Here is a 14755-nt window from a genome sequence, read left to right on the forward strand (position 1 = left end):
TCACTCTTGCGATCGATAGGTTCCCTATTTTTTAATTTTAAATATTCTGTCCCGTAAAATTGTTTCTGACAGACTCGTATTAATGCTCATCGGCTGAGATTATGCACGACCTTTCGTGGAACATCGCTTTAGTTTTTGGGTGAGTTCGTTTATAAAATCTCCTAACATAGGATAGAACCTTCAAAGCCCTGGGTAAATTTGAAAAACGATCGAGAATATCTACATGATCTACCCTTGTCGTGGCATATGTTTGTGCCCTCTTTTCCTCAACGGACGTTTTGTATTCGGTCTCTTGTGCTGGCCAGTGGGAATTGTCTTCTTGCAGCCAAGAAGGTCCCTGCCACCACAACGAATTGTTGGTCAACTCTGATGCAAGTAGTCCTCTGCTTCCTAGATCCGCTGGATTAGATTCCGAGTCCACGTGAAGCCAGTCCTTGCTACGACCATATCGATGATCTTAGTGATTCGGTGTGCGACGAAGGTTGACCAGGAACAGGGCGGCTTTCTTATCCATGCGAGTACGATGGTTGAATCCGTCCAGAGGTGAACTTTTACGGGTCCCAAATGTATATTTCGGAATATTGATTCCATCATTTCTGCGAGAAGCACGGCGCCGCAGAGTTCTAAACGTGGTAGCGAGATGGTTTTCACTGGAGCTACTCTGGTTTTTGCTAAGAGTAAGTGAATGAAAAACTGATCGTCTCTTTTCACGCGCATGTATACCGCTGCCGCATATGCTTTCTCGGAAGCGTCACAGAAGCCGTGGATTTCTATGTCGTCTTCCGGTGAAAAATTTACCCACCGCGGTATCCTAATGTTATCTATTTCGCTATAGTGTTGGGTGAAATTTTCCCACCGTTCTAAGGTAGTTGGGGAGACAGGTTCGTCCCACCCGGTGCCCTCTAACCAGATATGCTGCATTAGTATTTTTGCCACTATGACCACTGGTGCAAGCCAGCCTAAAGGGTCGAAAAGTTTGGCTATAGCGGATAGGATTACGCGTTTGGTGATGTTCTCGCCACTCTCTAAAGCTCCTGCGGTGAAGTAAAACATGTCTGAATGCACGTTCCATCGTATTCCGAGTGCCTTCACCGAGCTAGCCTCTTCAAACGCTAGGAAGTCCTCGCTGAGCAGATCCGTTTTGGGGATGTCCTGAAGGATTTCCTCACAATTTGATGTCCACTTGCGCAATGGAAAGCCAGCTGAGTGTAATGCTTCGCGAATCTCGTTTCTTGCTCTGATGGTTGACGCTATTGTATGTCCTCCAGATAAAACGTCGTCGACATACAACTTTCTCGTAATATACCCGATGCTATTGGGTGCGTATCTTCCACATCATCAGCCAATTGCAGAAGTGACCGTATCGCGAGGTAGGGGGCGCAGTTTACACCAAAGGTGACAGTCTTTAGTTCGTAAAGACTGATGGGTTCGTTGGGGGATGTTCGATGGACAATTCTTTGAAACTTGGCGTGATTATCGGTCACCCAAATTTGCCTATACATCTTTTCTATGTCACTATTAAAGACAAAGCGGTACAGTCTCCAACGTAGAATTAAAATAGGCAAGTCTGCTTGGAGTACTGGACCTGGGTGGAGTATGTCGTTTAGACTAATGCCATTTGCTGTCGGACTTGACGCGTTGAAGACGACGCGCACTTTGGTAGTGGTACTTTCCGCTTTTACCACGGCGTGGTGGGGCAGGAAATAACTATCGGAATCGTCGGATGGAATGTTGTTTTTGATTTTTCTCATATGTCCAAGCGTTTCGTATTCGGATAACACCCGAACATATTCTTTCCCTAACTCTTGGTTTTTCAGTAATCGCCCCTCATTTCTGAAGAATTGTGAACATGCTCGCTTTAGGGACGGTCCTAATTTAATATTCTCAGGGTAATCCTGCCTGAATGGTAGCGAAACGGTATATCTTCCACTTTCATCACGTTTTGTTGTGTCCTTAAATAATTTTTCACAATACCTTTCTTCTTCATTAAGCATTTTATTTTTGGGCACATTTTCTACCTCCCAGAAAGCTTTTAATTGATTGTCTAACGCAACCTCGTTGTAGAATGACATGATGCTCTTCGTTGGACTCGGTGCTTCGATGCGACCGGTTAGTATCCAACCGAACACTGTCTCTTGGGCCAAAAGTGTATTTAGTACATTCTTTTTCAGACCGCTCAGTATAATTTGGGGATATATGTCTCCTCCAAGTATGAGGTCTACGTCTTCGTTGATGTAGAAACTTTTATCTGCCAAAACCAAGTCTGGGAATGCCTGCATACTCATGGCGTTGATATGGCAGGATGGAAGATTCCCAGTGAGTTTGGCTAGGACTAGAACGGGTGTAGTCAGGCTGAAGCAGGCATCCACTGGTGAACGTAATTCAATTTTGGATGCCTCTTTCACCTGAGCTGACACCGCATTTGTGATGCCTGAAACTTGGGCATGCATTTTTCTCGCTGGCAAATTGATTCTGCGTTTCAGTCTTTCAGTAATAAAGGATCATTCAGACCCTGAATCAATTAATGCCCGTGCGGAGAAGTCGGTACCATTATGGCGAATGTGTACGCGAGCAGTTCCTAATAGCACACCTGTGCTGGAATTCGTATGACAGGATGTCACATTTTTGTTCCCGTTTAAACCTGGTTTTTCTGATTCCTGTCTCGCTAATGCCTGTCTCGAAGTAGAGGGCCTATTATCGTAGGAGTGTTGGGGCGGGTTGTAGGTGGTGTTTTTCTGTAGGGTATCCGCATGCAGGAGCGTATGGTGACGAGAGTGGCACGTATTGCAGTTGTAGGAACTGGTGCATCTGGTCACTGTGTGTCCTGGGGATAGACAATTCAGACAACCACTTGTAGATTTTATGAATTTAATCCTTTCTGGAGGGGTTAACTCGCAAAAGCGTGAACAGTTGCGTAATCTGTGTTCAGGGGATTTACACATTTTACAAATTGATTTTATTGTTTGTTTGGATACTTTCGTTTGAAAAGCGATTGTCGGGACGCGTTTTGTTTTTGCACTTTCGAAGTGGCATGCCCTGTAAAACCAGACACTGTTTCAAGTGTCTGAAACCGATTAGACAGGAATTTATCCATATCCTCCCACTTGGATATGTCCATTTTATGGTCTATACTTTGCTCCCAAAGAGCCAGCGTGCTCTCTGGTAACTTGGTTGAGCATAGATAGGTCAGGATTGCATCCCAATTGGAAGTGTCAATTTTGTGGCATTTGAGGGACGAAATACAATTATTTATATCATTTTGCAGCTTTTTTATTGAACTGCCACACTCACTCTCTACCTTTTTTAAGTTAAATAAAATTTGTAGTTGTGTGTTAACTAAGATACGTTTGTTTTCGTATCTTTCACACAAGTTTTTCCAGGCCATCTCGAAACCTTCATTTGTGAGAGGGCATTTTTTGCTTCGCCCTGCGTTTTGTTGTTGAGATGGAATAACTTTTCCACCCCTTTCAAGCTGGAATTGTTTATATAAATTGCCGTGAAAAGGTCGCGAAAAGTTGGCCAAGACAGATAATCCCCTTTAAAAACTTCCGTGTCGCAAGCAGGGAGGCGAATTTTATACCGCATGAGGTTCTTGCTCAGGGTTGACGTTCTTGTCCGCTTTCTTGTATTTTTCTGCCTCAGCAGATATAGACGCTGAACATCGCACGTAGATTGCGTATGCTGCCTTTTGCTTCTTTCTGATCGCCATAACGTCATCCGCTGACACCTCATCAGATCCCAATAGCGAATCAAACGCAGACTTTACCTTCTTCCACAAGAGCCGCAACTCTTCCTGCTGTATTGCAAGGGTGTGTTTGCTATGGTCGCTCTCCGGAATAAGGCTGTAATCTTTATCAAACTCTGCGATTGATTCTGCTAAACGGATGTAGGTTTCTATTGTTTTATTTACGTTTATTAACGAGAAAATTGCCGATTATAGAAATGGAACTCTTCAGAGTTAAAATGCCTGCCCAGCCCTAAATAAAAACTATTGAACTTCAAGTTTATTATTTATTTTGTTTATTGCAGACTTTTTGTCTTGGTAGCGACAACGAAAAAGGGTTTATTTTATGGACTTTTTGTCACAACAGCGACAACAAAAAGGATTTATTTTTGGACTTTTGCCTCGGCAGTAAATAACAGAAAAAGGGGACCACTCGCCACCTACACAGTTTAATGGTTGAATTGTAAAAAGACAAGTGCGTGCGATATTGTTTTTCGGAATTGAGAATAAGCGGAAAAAAAGTGCAAAAAGTGTTTTCAGTGAAGTGAGCGCCGGATTAACTAAGTTGAACTTAACTTCGTTTTGTGATGTGCACGAAATAACAACAACAAAAAAACCTATTCAATATAGTGAGGAAAGTGAGGTTAGGTTATCCTCTTCCTTGTGTTGTGTCTGGAAAACCTAACCGCTTGTGGGGGGATGAACCAGATAATCACAAGGACCGAAATAAATATTAAAACCAAGTGAATTAAATTCGAAGAAAAAACAATTTAAGAAAGAAAAAAACTGGCGCTCACTAAAATAAAGTTTCACCTTTTTCACCCCCGCTCGATCTCAATTTTTTCGCAAAAACACGGGTATTTTCTTAATTTTTTAGTCACGGACACTCAAAAAAAAGTGGCAAGAAATATGACACTTACTTCTTATTGGTTTTTGTGCTGGCGGTATTTATTGCTGTGATGGCTGTGGCTCCGGTGGCTGCTAATTTGTGTAATATAATCCCACTTTTCTCGTGTTGTGTTTGGCTGTTGCGGCAATCCTTTGACAAATTGTCTAGTATGCAAATGTGCTGTGCAGGTTGATATGTGGACTGTAATTTGTAGGTGCTTTTAGTTCCTTTTTCGGGAAGTAAGGACCAATCTTCGGCCTGGGTGCGTCTGGAACCGGCAGTGGGTAGGCGCACACGGGTCGATCTTGGAGTGGATGGTTCGCTCAAAAGAAATAAATAAAAACACAAGAGGAATTCCTCGTTATAAAATAATACTTTAATTTAGAGTGATGGGAATATATATAGTGTTGATACAATATTACCTTGGCGCTTTAAGTGACGATGGTGATCCTTGCGATGTGTGCTGGTTGGCGGTCGATCGAAAAAGAGGCCGGTTATCCCGTTGAGGACAACCGCTAAGCCGCGAAAAGGTCCTCTGGTATTAAGGAGGGGAAAAAAGCCACACACACAACAACCCCCACATATACGTGCATGGGTGCTGACAACCCGCACACACACGTGCATGCGTATGAAACGCATGCATGTGCATGCATGCACACGAATGCGGCGTGAGTGTGGGTGGCTGGAAATATTATTAAAACGTTAGGGAGGGGCGCCGTCAATCAGATACAAGTTAGGCATTGGGCCTAAACAGCATTGCTGAGCCTAAATTAAAGGACAAATATATCAAATACATAAACAAATATGTAGATGATATATTCTTATTAAAACTAAGGACGTGGAAGAAATACTTAAAACACTAAATAACCAACATACCAAAATAAATTTTACAGTAGAGAAAGAGAAAAACAACAACTTGGCCTTCCAAGATTTCGAAGTTATAATATCGAACCAAACCCTAAAAACTAATTGGTATGCTAAATCCGTATCATCATCTAGAATAATAAACTACCATTCAAATCACCCATGGATGCAAAAAAAGAACACGGCCATAAGCTTTATAAAGAATATCTACAATTTAAGTGAACAGGAGTTCATGACCACAAATGTTAAAAAAATTAAAAACATTTTATATAAGAATGGCTACCCTAATACATTAATAGACGCATGGATAACAACAACAATCAGTGAAACCAACTGCTGCAAAGCATCACTGAACAAAATAATGTAAAAGAAAAGCAAATATATGCAGGCGTCAATTACATACAAGGATTAACGGACAACAAAACATTGTATAGCATCACACTCAACAACAATATAAAATTTGCGCATAAACCAAATCGAACTTTGAACACAATCTTTACACAAACAAAAGACAAAATCGACAAAGCACAATAACATAATGTGGTATACGAAATAAAATGTAATGGGCGCGCAGGAGAAACTTGCAATCAAATATACATTGGAACGACGAAGCGATGGCTAAGTGTACGAATAAACGAACATAGACAAGACGCCAAAAATAAAAAAACAACAACAGCACTATGCGAACATCTGACCAACAAAGGACACACAGCGGACTTCGAAAACGCTAAAATATTAGACGTTGCGGGGAAAGAACGAACACGAATGATGCTGGAAGCTCTACGAATACAACAAAAAATCAATACTGCAATGAATTTTAAAGAAGATGTCAGCAATATAAACTACGCTTATATGGCGGCATTATCAGCCAATGGACGAAGCATAAATTGAATGTAAGTATTATGTTAACAACAGAGTGATATAAGTTGTGTAATTCTAACTAATGTGTTAATGTTTGTTTTCTTTTATGTCATATTTTATGATAAATATACAGTCTCCCTGATTAAAATGAAAAAATTTCAAAGAAACGCGTAGGAGGAAAAGAGAAACCTTGTGTTTTGTCTTTATTTTATCGGCCGAAAAGTTCCAAATAATTACAATTGTAACAAAAAATTTGCCCAAAATAAATATATTAAAAAGTTATTAAATTCACCAATTCAAATATTTTTAGGTTATGGATATGGCGAGAAACCAGAAACCAATTGGTTGGCTATGGTATGGTTGTGACGTTAGCGTAATGTTATGGCACCATTAATCGATTACATTAATTTCCATAAGGTAGATTCGATCAACAGTTTTATCTGGTTATGGTGTTATGGTTATAAGTCACCATTAATAGGCCCTATAATTCGAAGAAGAATTTACTTATGGTGAAAAAATTGGGTAAACTTATTTTCTTTATAACGAGGAATATTTCTAATAAATGTGGGGAAGCTGCCTCATTATACCTTTCATAAAAATTAAATGGTATATAAAGTTTGTCACGAACCTCAAAATTGTAAATCCTGAAAAGAGATCAGATAGAGTCCCCAATAAGTATAACGAAATGATGAGTATGACAAGCTCAGTTGATTAAGCCATATCTGTCTGTCTGTTTTTACGCAAACTAGTCCCTCAATTTTTGAGATATCTTGATGAAATTTGGTGGGCGGGTACATTTTGGTCCCCGATCAGAAATTTGCCAGAACTGATCGGATCGGACCACTTTAGCATGTAACCCCCATTCAACCCATATTTCAGAAAAGAATTTTTTATCGTATATGAAATAAGATCGTCAAATTTCACCAGATCGGCCATGTATATGGCATATATTCCATAAAACCGATTGTTTAGATAAGAAGCTGCTCGTAATTTCGGCCCCATTTTAACAGCTAGAAGCTTCACATTTCTCGCAGAGATCTGTCGTATCTATAGTATATATCCCATACAAACGATCATTAAAATAAAAAGCTTTGGAAATTTATGCCTCATTTTCACATTTCACCAAATTCTTAGGAATACTGCCTATACTGTTCTCTGAAAAAATCGATTATTTTTGTCATAGCTATCTCACGTTAACGACAAGAAACTTAGTGTGAGGATTACCGATCCATTATTTATTTGATAATTATCGTTTATCGCTTAAATATGTACATCTTCTCTCCTTCTTATATATCCCGTACAGCAGATTACTCGGATATCACAAAAGGGGTAAGATTATTGCTCAGCTCCATTCATGAAAGGTACGAAGTCTTCGGCATCAATACAGTCCATCTTCATAGTTTTTCTTGTTTTGTTTAACGATAAAAGGGAACAGCGGAGTATATAAGCTTCAGCTCCACATAATTTTTGTCTTCCATATTTTCTTTATTTATTTTCGCCCTGGATGCAATATAATGGACATTAGATATTAATACCAAATACAATACTAACTTTTAGATTTTGAACAAGGAGCGAAAAAATATACGCCCCTACTCAGCAACTTTTCAAGAGCTTTTGAATTTATATTAATATTGTAGTATTATTTTCTTCTTGGCCTCAACACTTTTTAGCTCGTCAATTAATGCACACGTCAGCAAAAAACAAGAATCTCAATGATTCGACTCATGAGCCCACGTTACCAATAAATATACTACAAAATCAGCAACAGAAAAGTCCCGCTGGAATAAAAGCTGTTTTGTTAAATCAAGCTACAGTTCAACAACAATGCAGAAATGAAGAGCTACCGACCGCTGATAGCAAAGCGACGACACAGCTAATGAAGCCCATACAAATTAACCATAGTGTTCCGCTTTTAACACAGGCGTATCTGTCGCAACAACAGCAAATACCAGAACAAAAGGCTTTACCACAGTTAACAGCTTCTGGATCTGATGTTAATGCATCTACATTAAATGCCATTGAAATTCTTAATCTTATGCAATTCCACCATATAATGTCAATGAATTTCATGAATCTAGCACCACCATTAATTTTTGGAGCTGATCGCAATGAAGCTGAGACTGATGGCAGCGTCGGTCTGCTGACGTCGTCAAAAGCAAATACGGATCCTCTTAATGGCAGAAACAACACACGTCTCAGTAATGATATTATTGCACAAGATACTCACACAGCTGTTGGAGCAGCAGAAGCTATAATCAATACGGTGCAACTTCAAGAAGAACGGCAGAAACAATGTGCAATTCCGAATATATCACAGGTAATGTACAATTATTAGGTTGGCATGCTGCTATTTACTTTTAAAAAATGGTTGAACTGATAGGTATAATTTCTATAATATCTTTGGGTTTATCTATATACACACCAAAATATGTTGTAGTCAAAACCGCACTTCGTGGTGTATAGGAAAAAGAAGGGCAGAAAAGAACTATTCTAGAAATAGAATTTAAATTTTAATAATAATAAAAAAGATTGGATGTTGGATCACGCTACCACCACACAACATCAACATGCGGTTCACATCTGCCATTACTCTATACAACGAGTAAATGCGTTGACTCCAAATCTGTTCTGATACCACTCCTAACGTCCCGATTCTGAGCGTTCCCGGTAAAATAGTACCCAGAACATTATGTAACCGAATATCGTTACCAGTCCTTTTATCCGTGATTCTGGTCTAAGTGGTAACGCTGCCATCACCGAAAAACTCACCAGTGTCTGTGGAGAAATTTGAAAGGTAGTTTTCTTCGCTTTTACGGTTGCCACTTTGGTCCATTTGATATTTGGCACGTTGATATTTAAATATTTCTCACTAAGCTAAGTATCTTGGCACAAGAAATATTTTAACTCGAAGACAGAAGGAAGCAAATGCAAAATAAATTTGATTTCGGAAGAAGTGTTTTGTATAAAATTATTCAAAATGGAGCAGCAGCCATTGCCTTTAGTTACGTGAGTCGTTTTAGCTCTCGTCGCCAATATGTTGTGTTTAATACTTCGTTAAGACTGTTTATTTGATGCTCTGATGATATTATATATACATGTTTTACTTTAAAGAGTAACGGAATGTATACTTATGAGTAATTGATAAGGGGAAATAATAGATAACTGAGAATATCTTATACAAATATGAGAACACAGAGATGTGCATGAAGAATATGTAAAGAATGTAACAAAATATCAATACTAATAAAATAAAACAAAAATTTGGTCATTTTTTTCGATGAATTTTGGTCCCAAATGAAAACATGGTGTGGTAACCGTGTTCGCTTTACCGAAAATGTCTCACTCGTAGATACGAGATTAACGAATAACCGGGACGATGTGTATATCCATATTATGCATGATAAGTTTCTACATAGGTATATTGTAATTTATCCTGTGAAAGTACATAATGTAAACAAATATGTATAGCAAGACGCAACACTTTTTTACTATTATCTTTACTTATTTGCGCTTACAATTCTTTATTTTTCAGTTTTTCCTTTTTCTAAACAACAGCTGTTGTATGGTTATTTCGATGTAACCACTTATTTTTGTGGGTAAAAAATTATCCGGCTACTTTCGCGGGTAGAATACCAAAAGGGTGTAAAAGTTGCCGCATGATTTCTTTACCGTGTTGAAGAATGTTGTTACCACACTAGAATCGGGGCGTAAAAGTCTAATACTGATTGAGTACAGTAAATTTTTACACACTAAATAATTCGGTGCTAAATTTTAAAGCAGAGCCTGCCAAAAGTTGCACATTGTGCAATTTGACTTCGTATTTTCACACAAACACTAACGATGTGCGATCACGATCGTTTGCTTTCGCTGTTCACTCACCAAAATCAACAATGAATGCAAAAGAAAAAGTCCATGCTACTTTTTTGGCACATAATAAAAACACTATGCTGCAATGTTAAAGTGACTTTTAATACGTTTTAGTTAGTATTATTAAGTTCCTTTGAACATACATATTAATATTGACAATTTAAATATTAATAATTAATAATAATTAATTAATTATTAATAAATATTGACAATTTAATATAAGTAACTTTTTATACGTTCTACTTAGTTTTATTAATTTTTATACATTTTTTTTTTTTATTGAATAACTTTATGTTTTGAAAATATTTATTTCTATCTTAACATTTATTTTGATTTATAGTTCTTTCTTGATGAAAAATTGATTTTTTAAGTAAATTTTGCATTGAAGAAACACCATACCTTCTTTTATAAAAAAGTTTTATCTGGCTAGCTCGACCTCCGCCTTCTTAGTTATATGAATATAAGTAAGTATTGTTAGGATTAGCTTGAAATCAAATAACCAGGGTCCTTTTTAATTTCGAACTTCACAGTCCACATTTTCTTTTAGCACACTGTGGGGAGTTGTCACTCAATTTTTACACACACTTATGCAATTGTTTTAGTATTTGTGTGGCCGGCTCTGTTTTAAAGTATACCAATATTAGTTTTCATATTACTCCGAAAAGTTTAACACTGCACACAATTTATTTGTTTGTATATACTGTAACAAATTTTTGGGAAATTCCGCTTATTTGAAACATTTTGCTAACGTTCGAATAGCTAAACTGTTGAATAAATCCCTTCAATATTCTGTATTCCAAAATCAGACTACTTTGGGAATAGTACAATTATACTTCACTTCGCAACTGATAGCGTGGTTAAATGAAACTGATTAGTCATGCCTCAGCTTACGCTGCTTTTATACTCTGTTGCCTCAGCAGAGTATTTCTCCAAAGCTCTAGACGTTTCACCTTTTAGAATCTCCTGCTAAGTTACCAGCGATATACATGTATATTTGTAGTTCATGCGTTTCTCATTGCCATGTGCGTGTGTATGTGTGAGTAACTACTTCGGCTGATGACTACATATGTGTGTGTGTGAGATGTCTCTTCGTCGCCATCTATGTATGTGTATAAATGATGATTAATGTGTTCATGTACATCAGTGTGGCTCGCTTTAATGTTTTTTTTTTTTTGTTGCGTGATTATTTACTAACAGCCTAGTGATGTCAGTATTCGCCACACTGCCCTCCACCTAAGTCGGATCGTCCCGATCAGACAAATTTTCCGATCTACACGCTGCCAGCCTTTCAAAATCAACCATTTTCATTTTGTTTCGTGGTATGCCAATGGTTTGTATGCGGTAAACTAAATATTTGATTCGTGTATAACTTTGTATGGGCCTTCCCAATTACACTGCAATTTCAGGGACAAACCTTTTTTCGTTGTGGGTTGTATAACAGAACCAAATCTCCTTATCTGGCTTCCATATTGTCACTCATAATCTTGGTTCTTTGTCTTACAAGATCGTGTATTTCCTTCATTTCTTTCTCCAAGACGCCAGTGATTTCTCTCCGCATCGGCATTTATTCCAAACTTCAAATCAGCTGACAGTCGAAGGTCATTTCCAAAAATACTTTCTCAGGAGTTTGGCCCGTTGTCTCATGCACTGCCGACCGGTAAGCCATTAAGAATGATATGTGCGTATCCCACTCTTTATGGAAATTGTGGACTATTTTCCTTAAGTGCTCCTCTAAAGTTCTATGGAATCGTTCCACCATACCATCGGACTGAGGATGCAGTTGTTCGTATTTTTCGAACGCCCAATGTCTTACACTCTACTTGGAATACAGCTGATAAAAAATTTCTCCCTTGTTCAGAACGTATCTCCATTGGTACATCATACCTTGCAACCCAATTGTTTGTAAACACTTCTGCTACTGTTTCCGCTTCCTGATTTGGAATTGGGTATACCTCTGGTCATTTGCTGAAATAATCCATAACCACCAGTACGTATTTGTTTCAGCGGTTGCTAGTAGGAAATGGACCTGCGGCATCCATGGCGATCCTTTCAAATGGTGCAAACGAAATACACTGCTTCATCTGGCCATGACTTCGTGTTTGGGGCCCTTTCGCTCTGCTGCAAACCTCGCAGTTGGCAATCCACATAGTGACCGACTGACGGCAACCAACCCAATAGAATCTTCGCTTAATTTTCTCGTGCGTCTTCGTGATTCCCATATGACCTCTACCTGGACCATTATGTAGCTCGTTGAGAAACTCAGGAATTCTTTTCCTGGAAACAACTATCAATTTCCTCCTACACTGACCATCCTCACTCTCCCATACTCGATGGAAGCAACCGGATATCAATTTTAACTGTTCCATTATGCCCAATATGACTTCGCAATAGGAATCTCTACTGACATATCCTCTCTATTTGGTCTTTCGTTTCGTTCGAGCCATTGCATAACATGTGACAGATCTGTATCTTCTAGCTGACACTTCCTTAATTGTTCCTTGTCCCATTCACCCATACAAGTTATAGTCATTAGATGGACATCTATAATGTCTCTCTTAGCCTCAGCTCTTTAACAGTGTTTGCATTCCTAACTACAATGTCTTCGTGACATTGCATCAGCATTTCCACAGGTACTACCATTTCGATGCTCAATGGAAAAGTCATAGCTTTGTAGCCGCTCAATCCACCGTGCCAATTGACCTTCTGGATTACGGAACTGCACGAGCAATTTTAACGCTGTGTGATCTGTCCTGACGCGGAATCGCTGCCCGTAGAGGTATTTGTGAAAATGTTTAATGCACTCTACCAATGCCAACAGCTCTCTTCGTGTTACGCAATAGTTCCTCTCTGGTTTTTAAATTGATCGGCTGTAATATGTAACTGCCTTCTCCTGTCCATCGACCAGTTGTGATAAAACGCCTCCCATAGCATATACAGTGGCATCTGTATCTAGAATAAGCGTTGCTCCTGGAATTGGATATGCGAACATTGGGGCAGTGCATAAACGCTCTTTTAATGCCTGGAAAGCCACTTCCTGCTCCTTCCATTCAAAAGCTTTATTTTTTCTTGTAAGCTCTTGGAAGCTATGGGCTACGCTGGCAAAATTTGTATATGTGCACAGCCCAAGGAAATTTCTGCCCACCGTCGTTACCTTATGACCCAAGTAACTAACTTTCTTCTTGAACAGAGTACACTTTTTGGAACTAAGTTTCAGACCAGCACGCGCTATTCTCTAGAAAACTTCCTCTAAGTTCTTAGGATGTTCATCAAAGTTTCCCAGTGTAATCCTTTCAATACCTGATCCACGAGTCTCTCAAAAGTAGCTGGTGCATTACAAAGTCCAAAAGACATCACTGTGAATTGCCAAAGACCATCTCCGACGCTGAAGGCTGTTTCCCTTTGCCTTCCTCCTTCATCTCCACTTGCCAGTAGCCTTTTTCAAGTCTAGTGCGGAAAATCATTTTGTACCAGAGAGCGAGTCCAGAGTGTCGCCAATTCATTGGGAAGCTATCCTTTTTCATGACATCGTTCAACTTGCGGTAGTGCACCTCATTTTAGTGTAAAAACCTCATTTTTCATCCTTCTTCTTCTTCACAAGTACCACCGTTGAGCTCCATGGACTAACTGATTTTTCGATGACGCCGATGTCGCTCATTTCTTGTATGATTTTACTCACAACTTCACTACGAGGAGCTTGAATGATCGGCCTCGAATCTCCAGTGTCAATTTGATGTTTCACAACGTTGGTGCGGCCTGGTTTGGAACCATCCTGGTCAAATATGTTTGCGTACTTTAGAAGCGGTTGTTTTGCCTTACTCTGATAGTCTTCCTCTAGTCCCTCCGTCCATGCCATGATGGCATCTGAAAGGTCAATCTTGCTAGTGAAAAGTTTTCTTGGAGTTGTTCACAACACTACTTCAGCCTGTTGGCTTCTTCCCAATATAGTTCTTCTGGTCAATTTGAGTGGTGACTTGAACTCATTGATTACTCTTACAGGGATAAGTCCATCTTGTTTTGTCATAGCCAGGGTTTTCCTACAAGTACATTCGGTGTTGATTTGTTTGCTGCCTCGACAACCCACAATTTGTTTGTCCCACAATCTCTACATGGGGTTTGAAATATATTAATCAAAACACATGAACGTTTCTATCGAACTTCTTCAACGTTTATTTGCTTTTAGTGAACTAAAATATAAAATTACAAAAAGTGAAGTGCTAAGTAGATAGCTGTATGTATGTACATCTTAATATAAGAGAGAGCATAATAAATTGCAATGCTCTATAACCTTGAATACAGGCATTGACTTCAAATGTATGTACGGTATAATTCATGATTTATTCTTATGTTACAGTTAAAGTGCGTGCACACTAAACGACACGACACGTAGCGACACGTTCCACAAAATATTCGCCGCATTTTTGCCTAATTGGTCAACTTGGTCGTGTCGTATCGTCCGACTGTCGCTATGTGTGCATGGTGTCATAAGATTACATACAAAGGATATTTTGTCGCTACGTGTCGCGTCGCTTAGTGTGCACGCACTTTTAGTG

At 38.9% G+C, this 14755-nt stretch overlaps 1 protein-coding gene across 27 annotated transcripts in view; it reads left to right on the top strand.

Moving 5' to 3' along the window:
* The window catches only part of zfh2 (Zn finger homeodomain 2), a 2927436-nt gene that overhangs the window by 1647775 nt on the left and 1264906 nt on the right, over window positions 1-14755 (top strand). For all 27 annotated transcript variants that reach the window (XR_010947790.1, XR_010947791.1, XR_010947792.1 and 24 more), the window contains one exon: window positions 8009-8655. Coding sequence is in view for 2 of the 27 variants with exons in the window: in XM_067757915.1 (XP_067614016.1) it covers window positions 8009-8655 (647 nt within the window). In the remaining 25 variants the exon portion in view is untranslated. The remainder of the gene's footprint in view (window positions 1-8008; window positions 8656-14755) is intronic.

The sequence above is a fragment of the Eurosta solidaginis genome, chromosome X (assembly GCF_040869045.1).
Source record: "Eurosta solidaginis isolate ZX-2024a chromosome X, ASM4086904v1, whole genome shotgun sequence".
In the NCBI taxonomy this organism is placed as follows: Eukaryota; Metazoa; Arthropoda; class Insecta; order Diptera; family Tephritidae; genus Eurosta; species Eurosta solidaginis.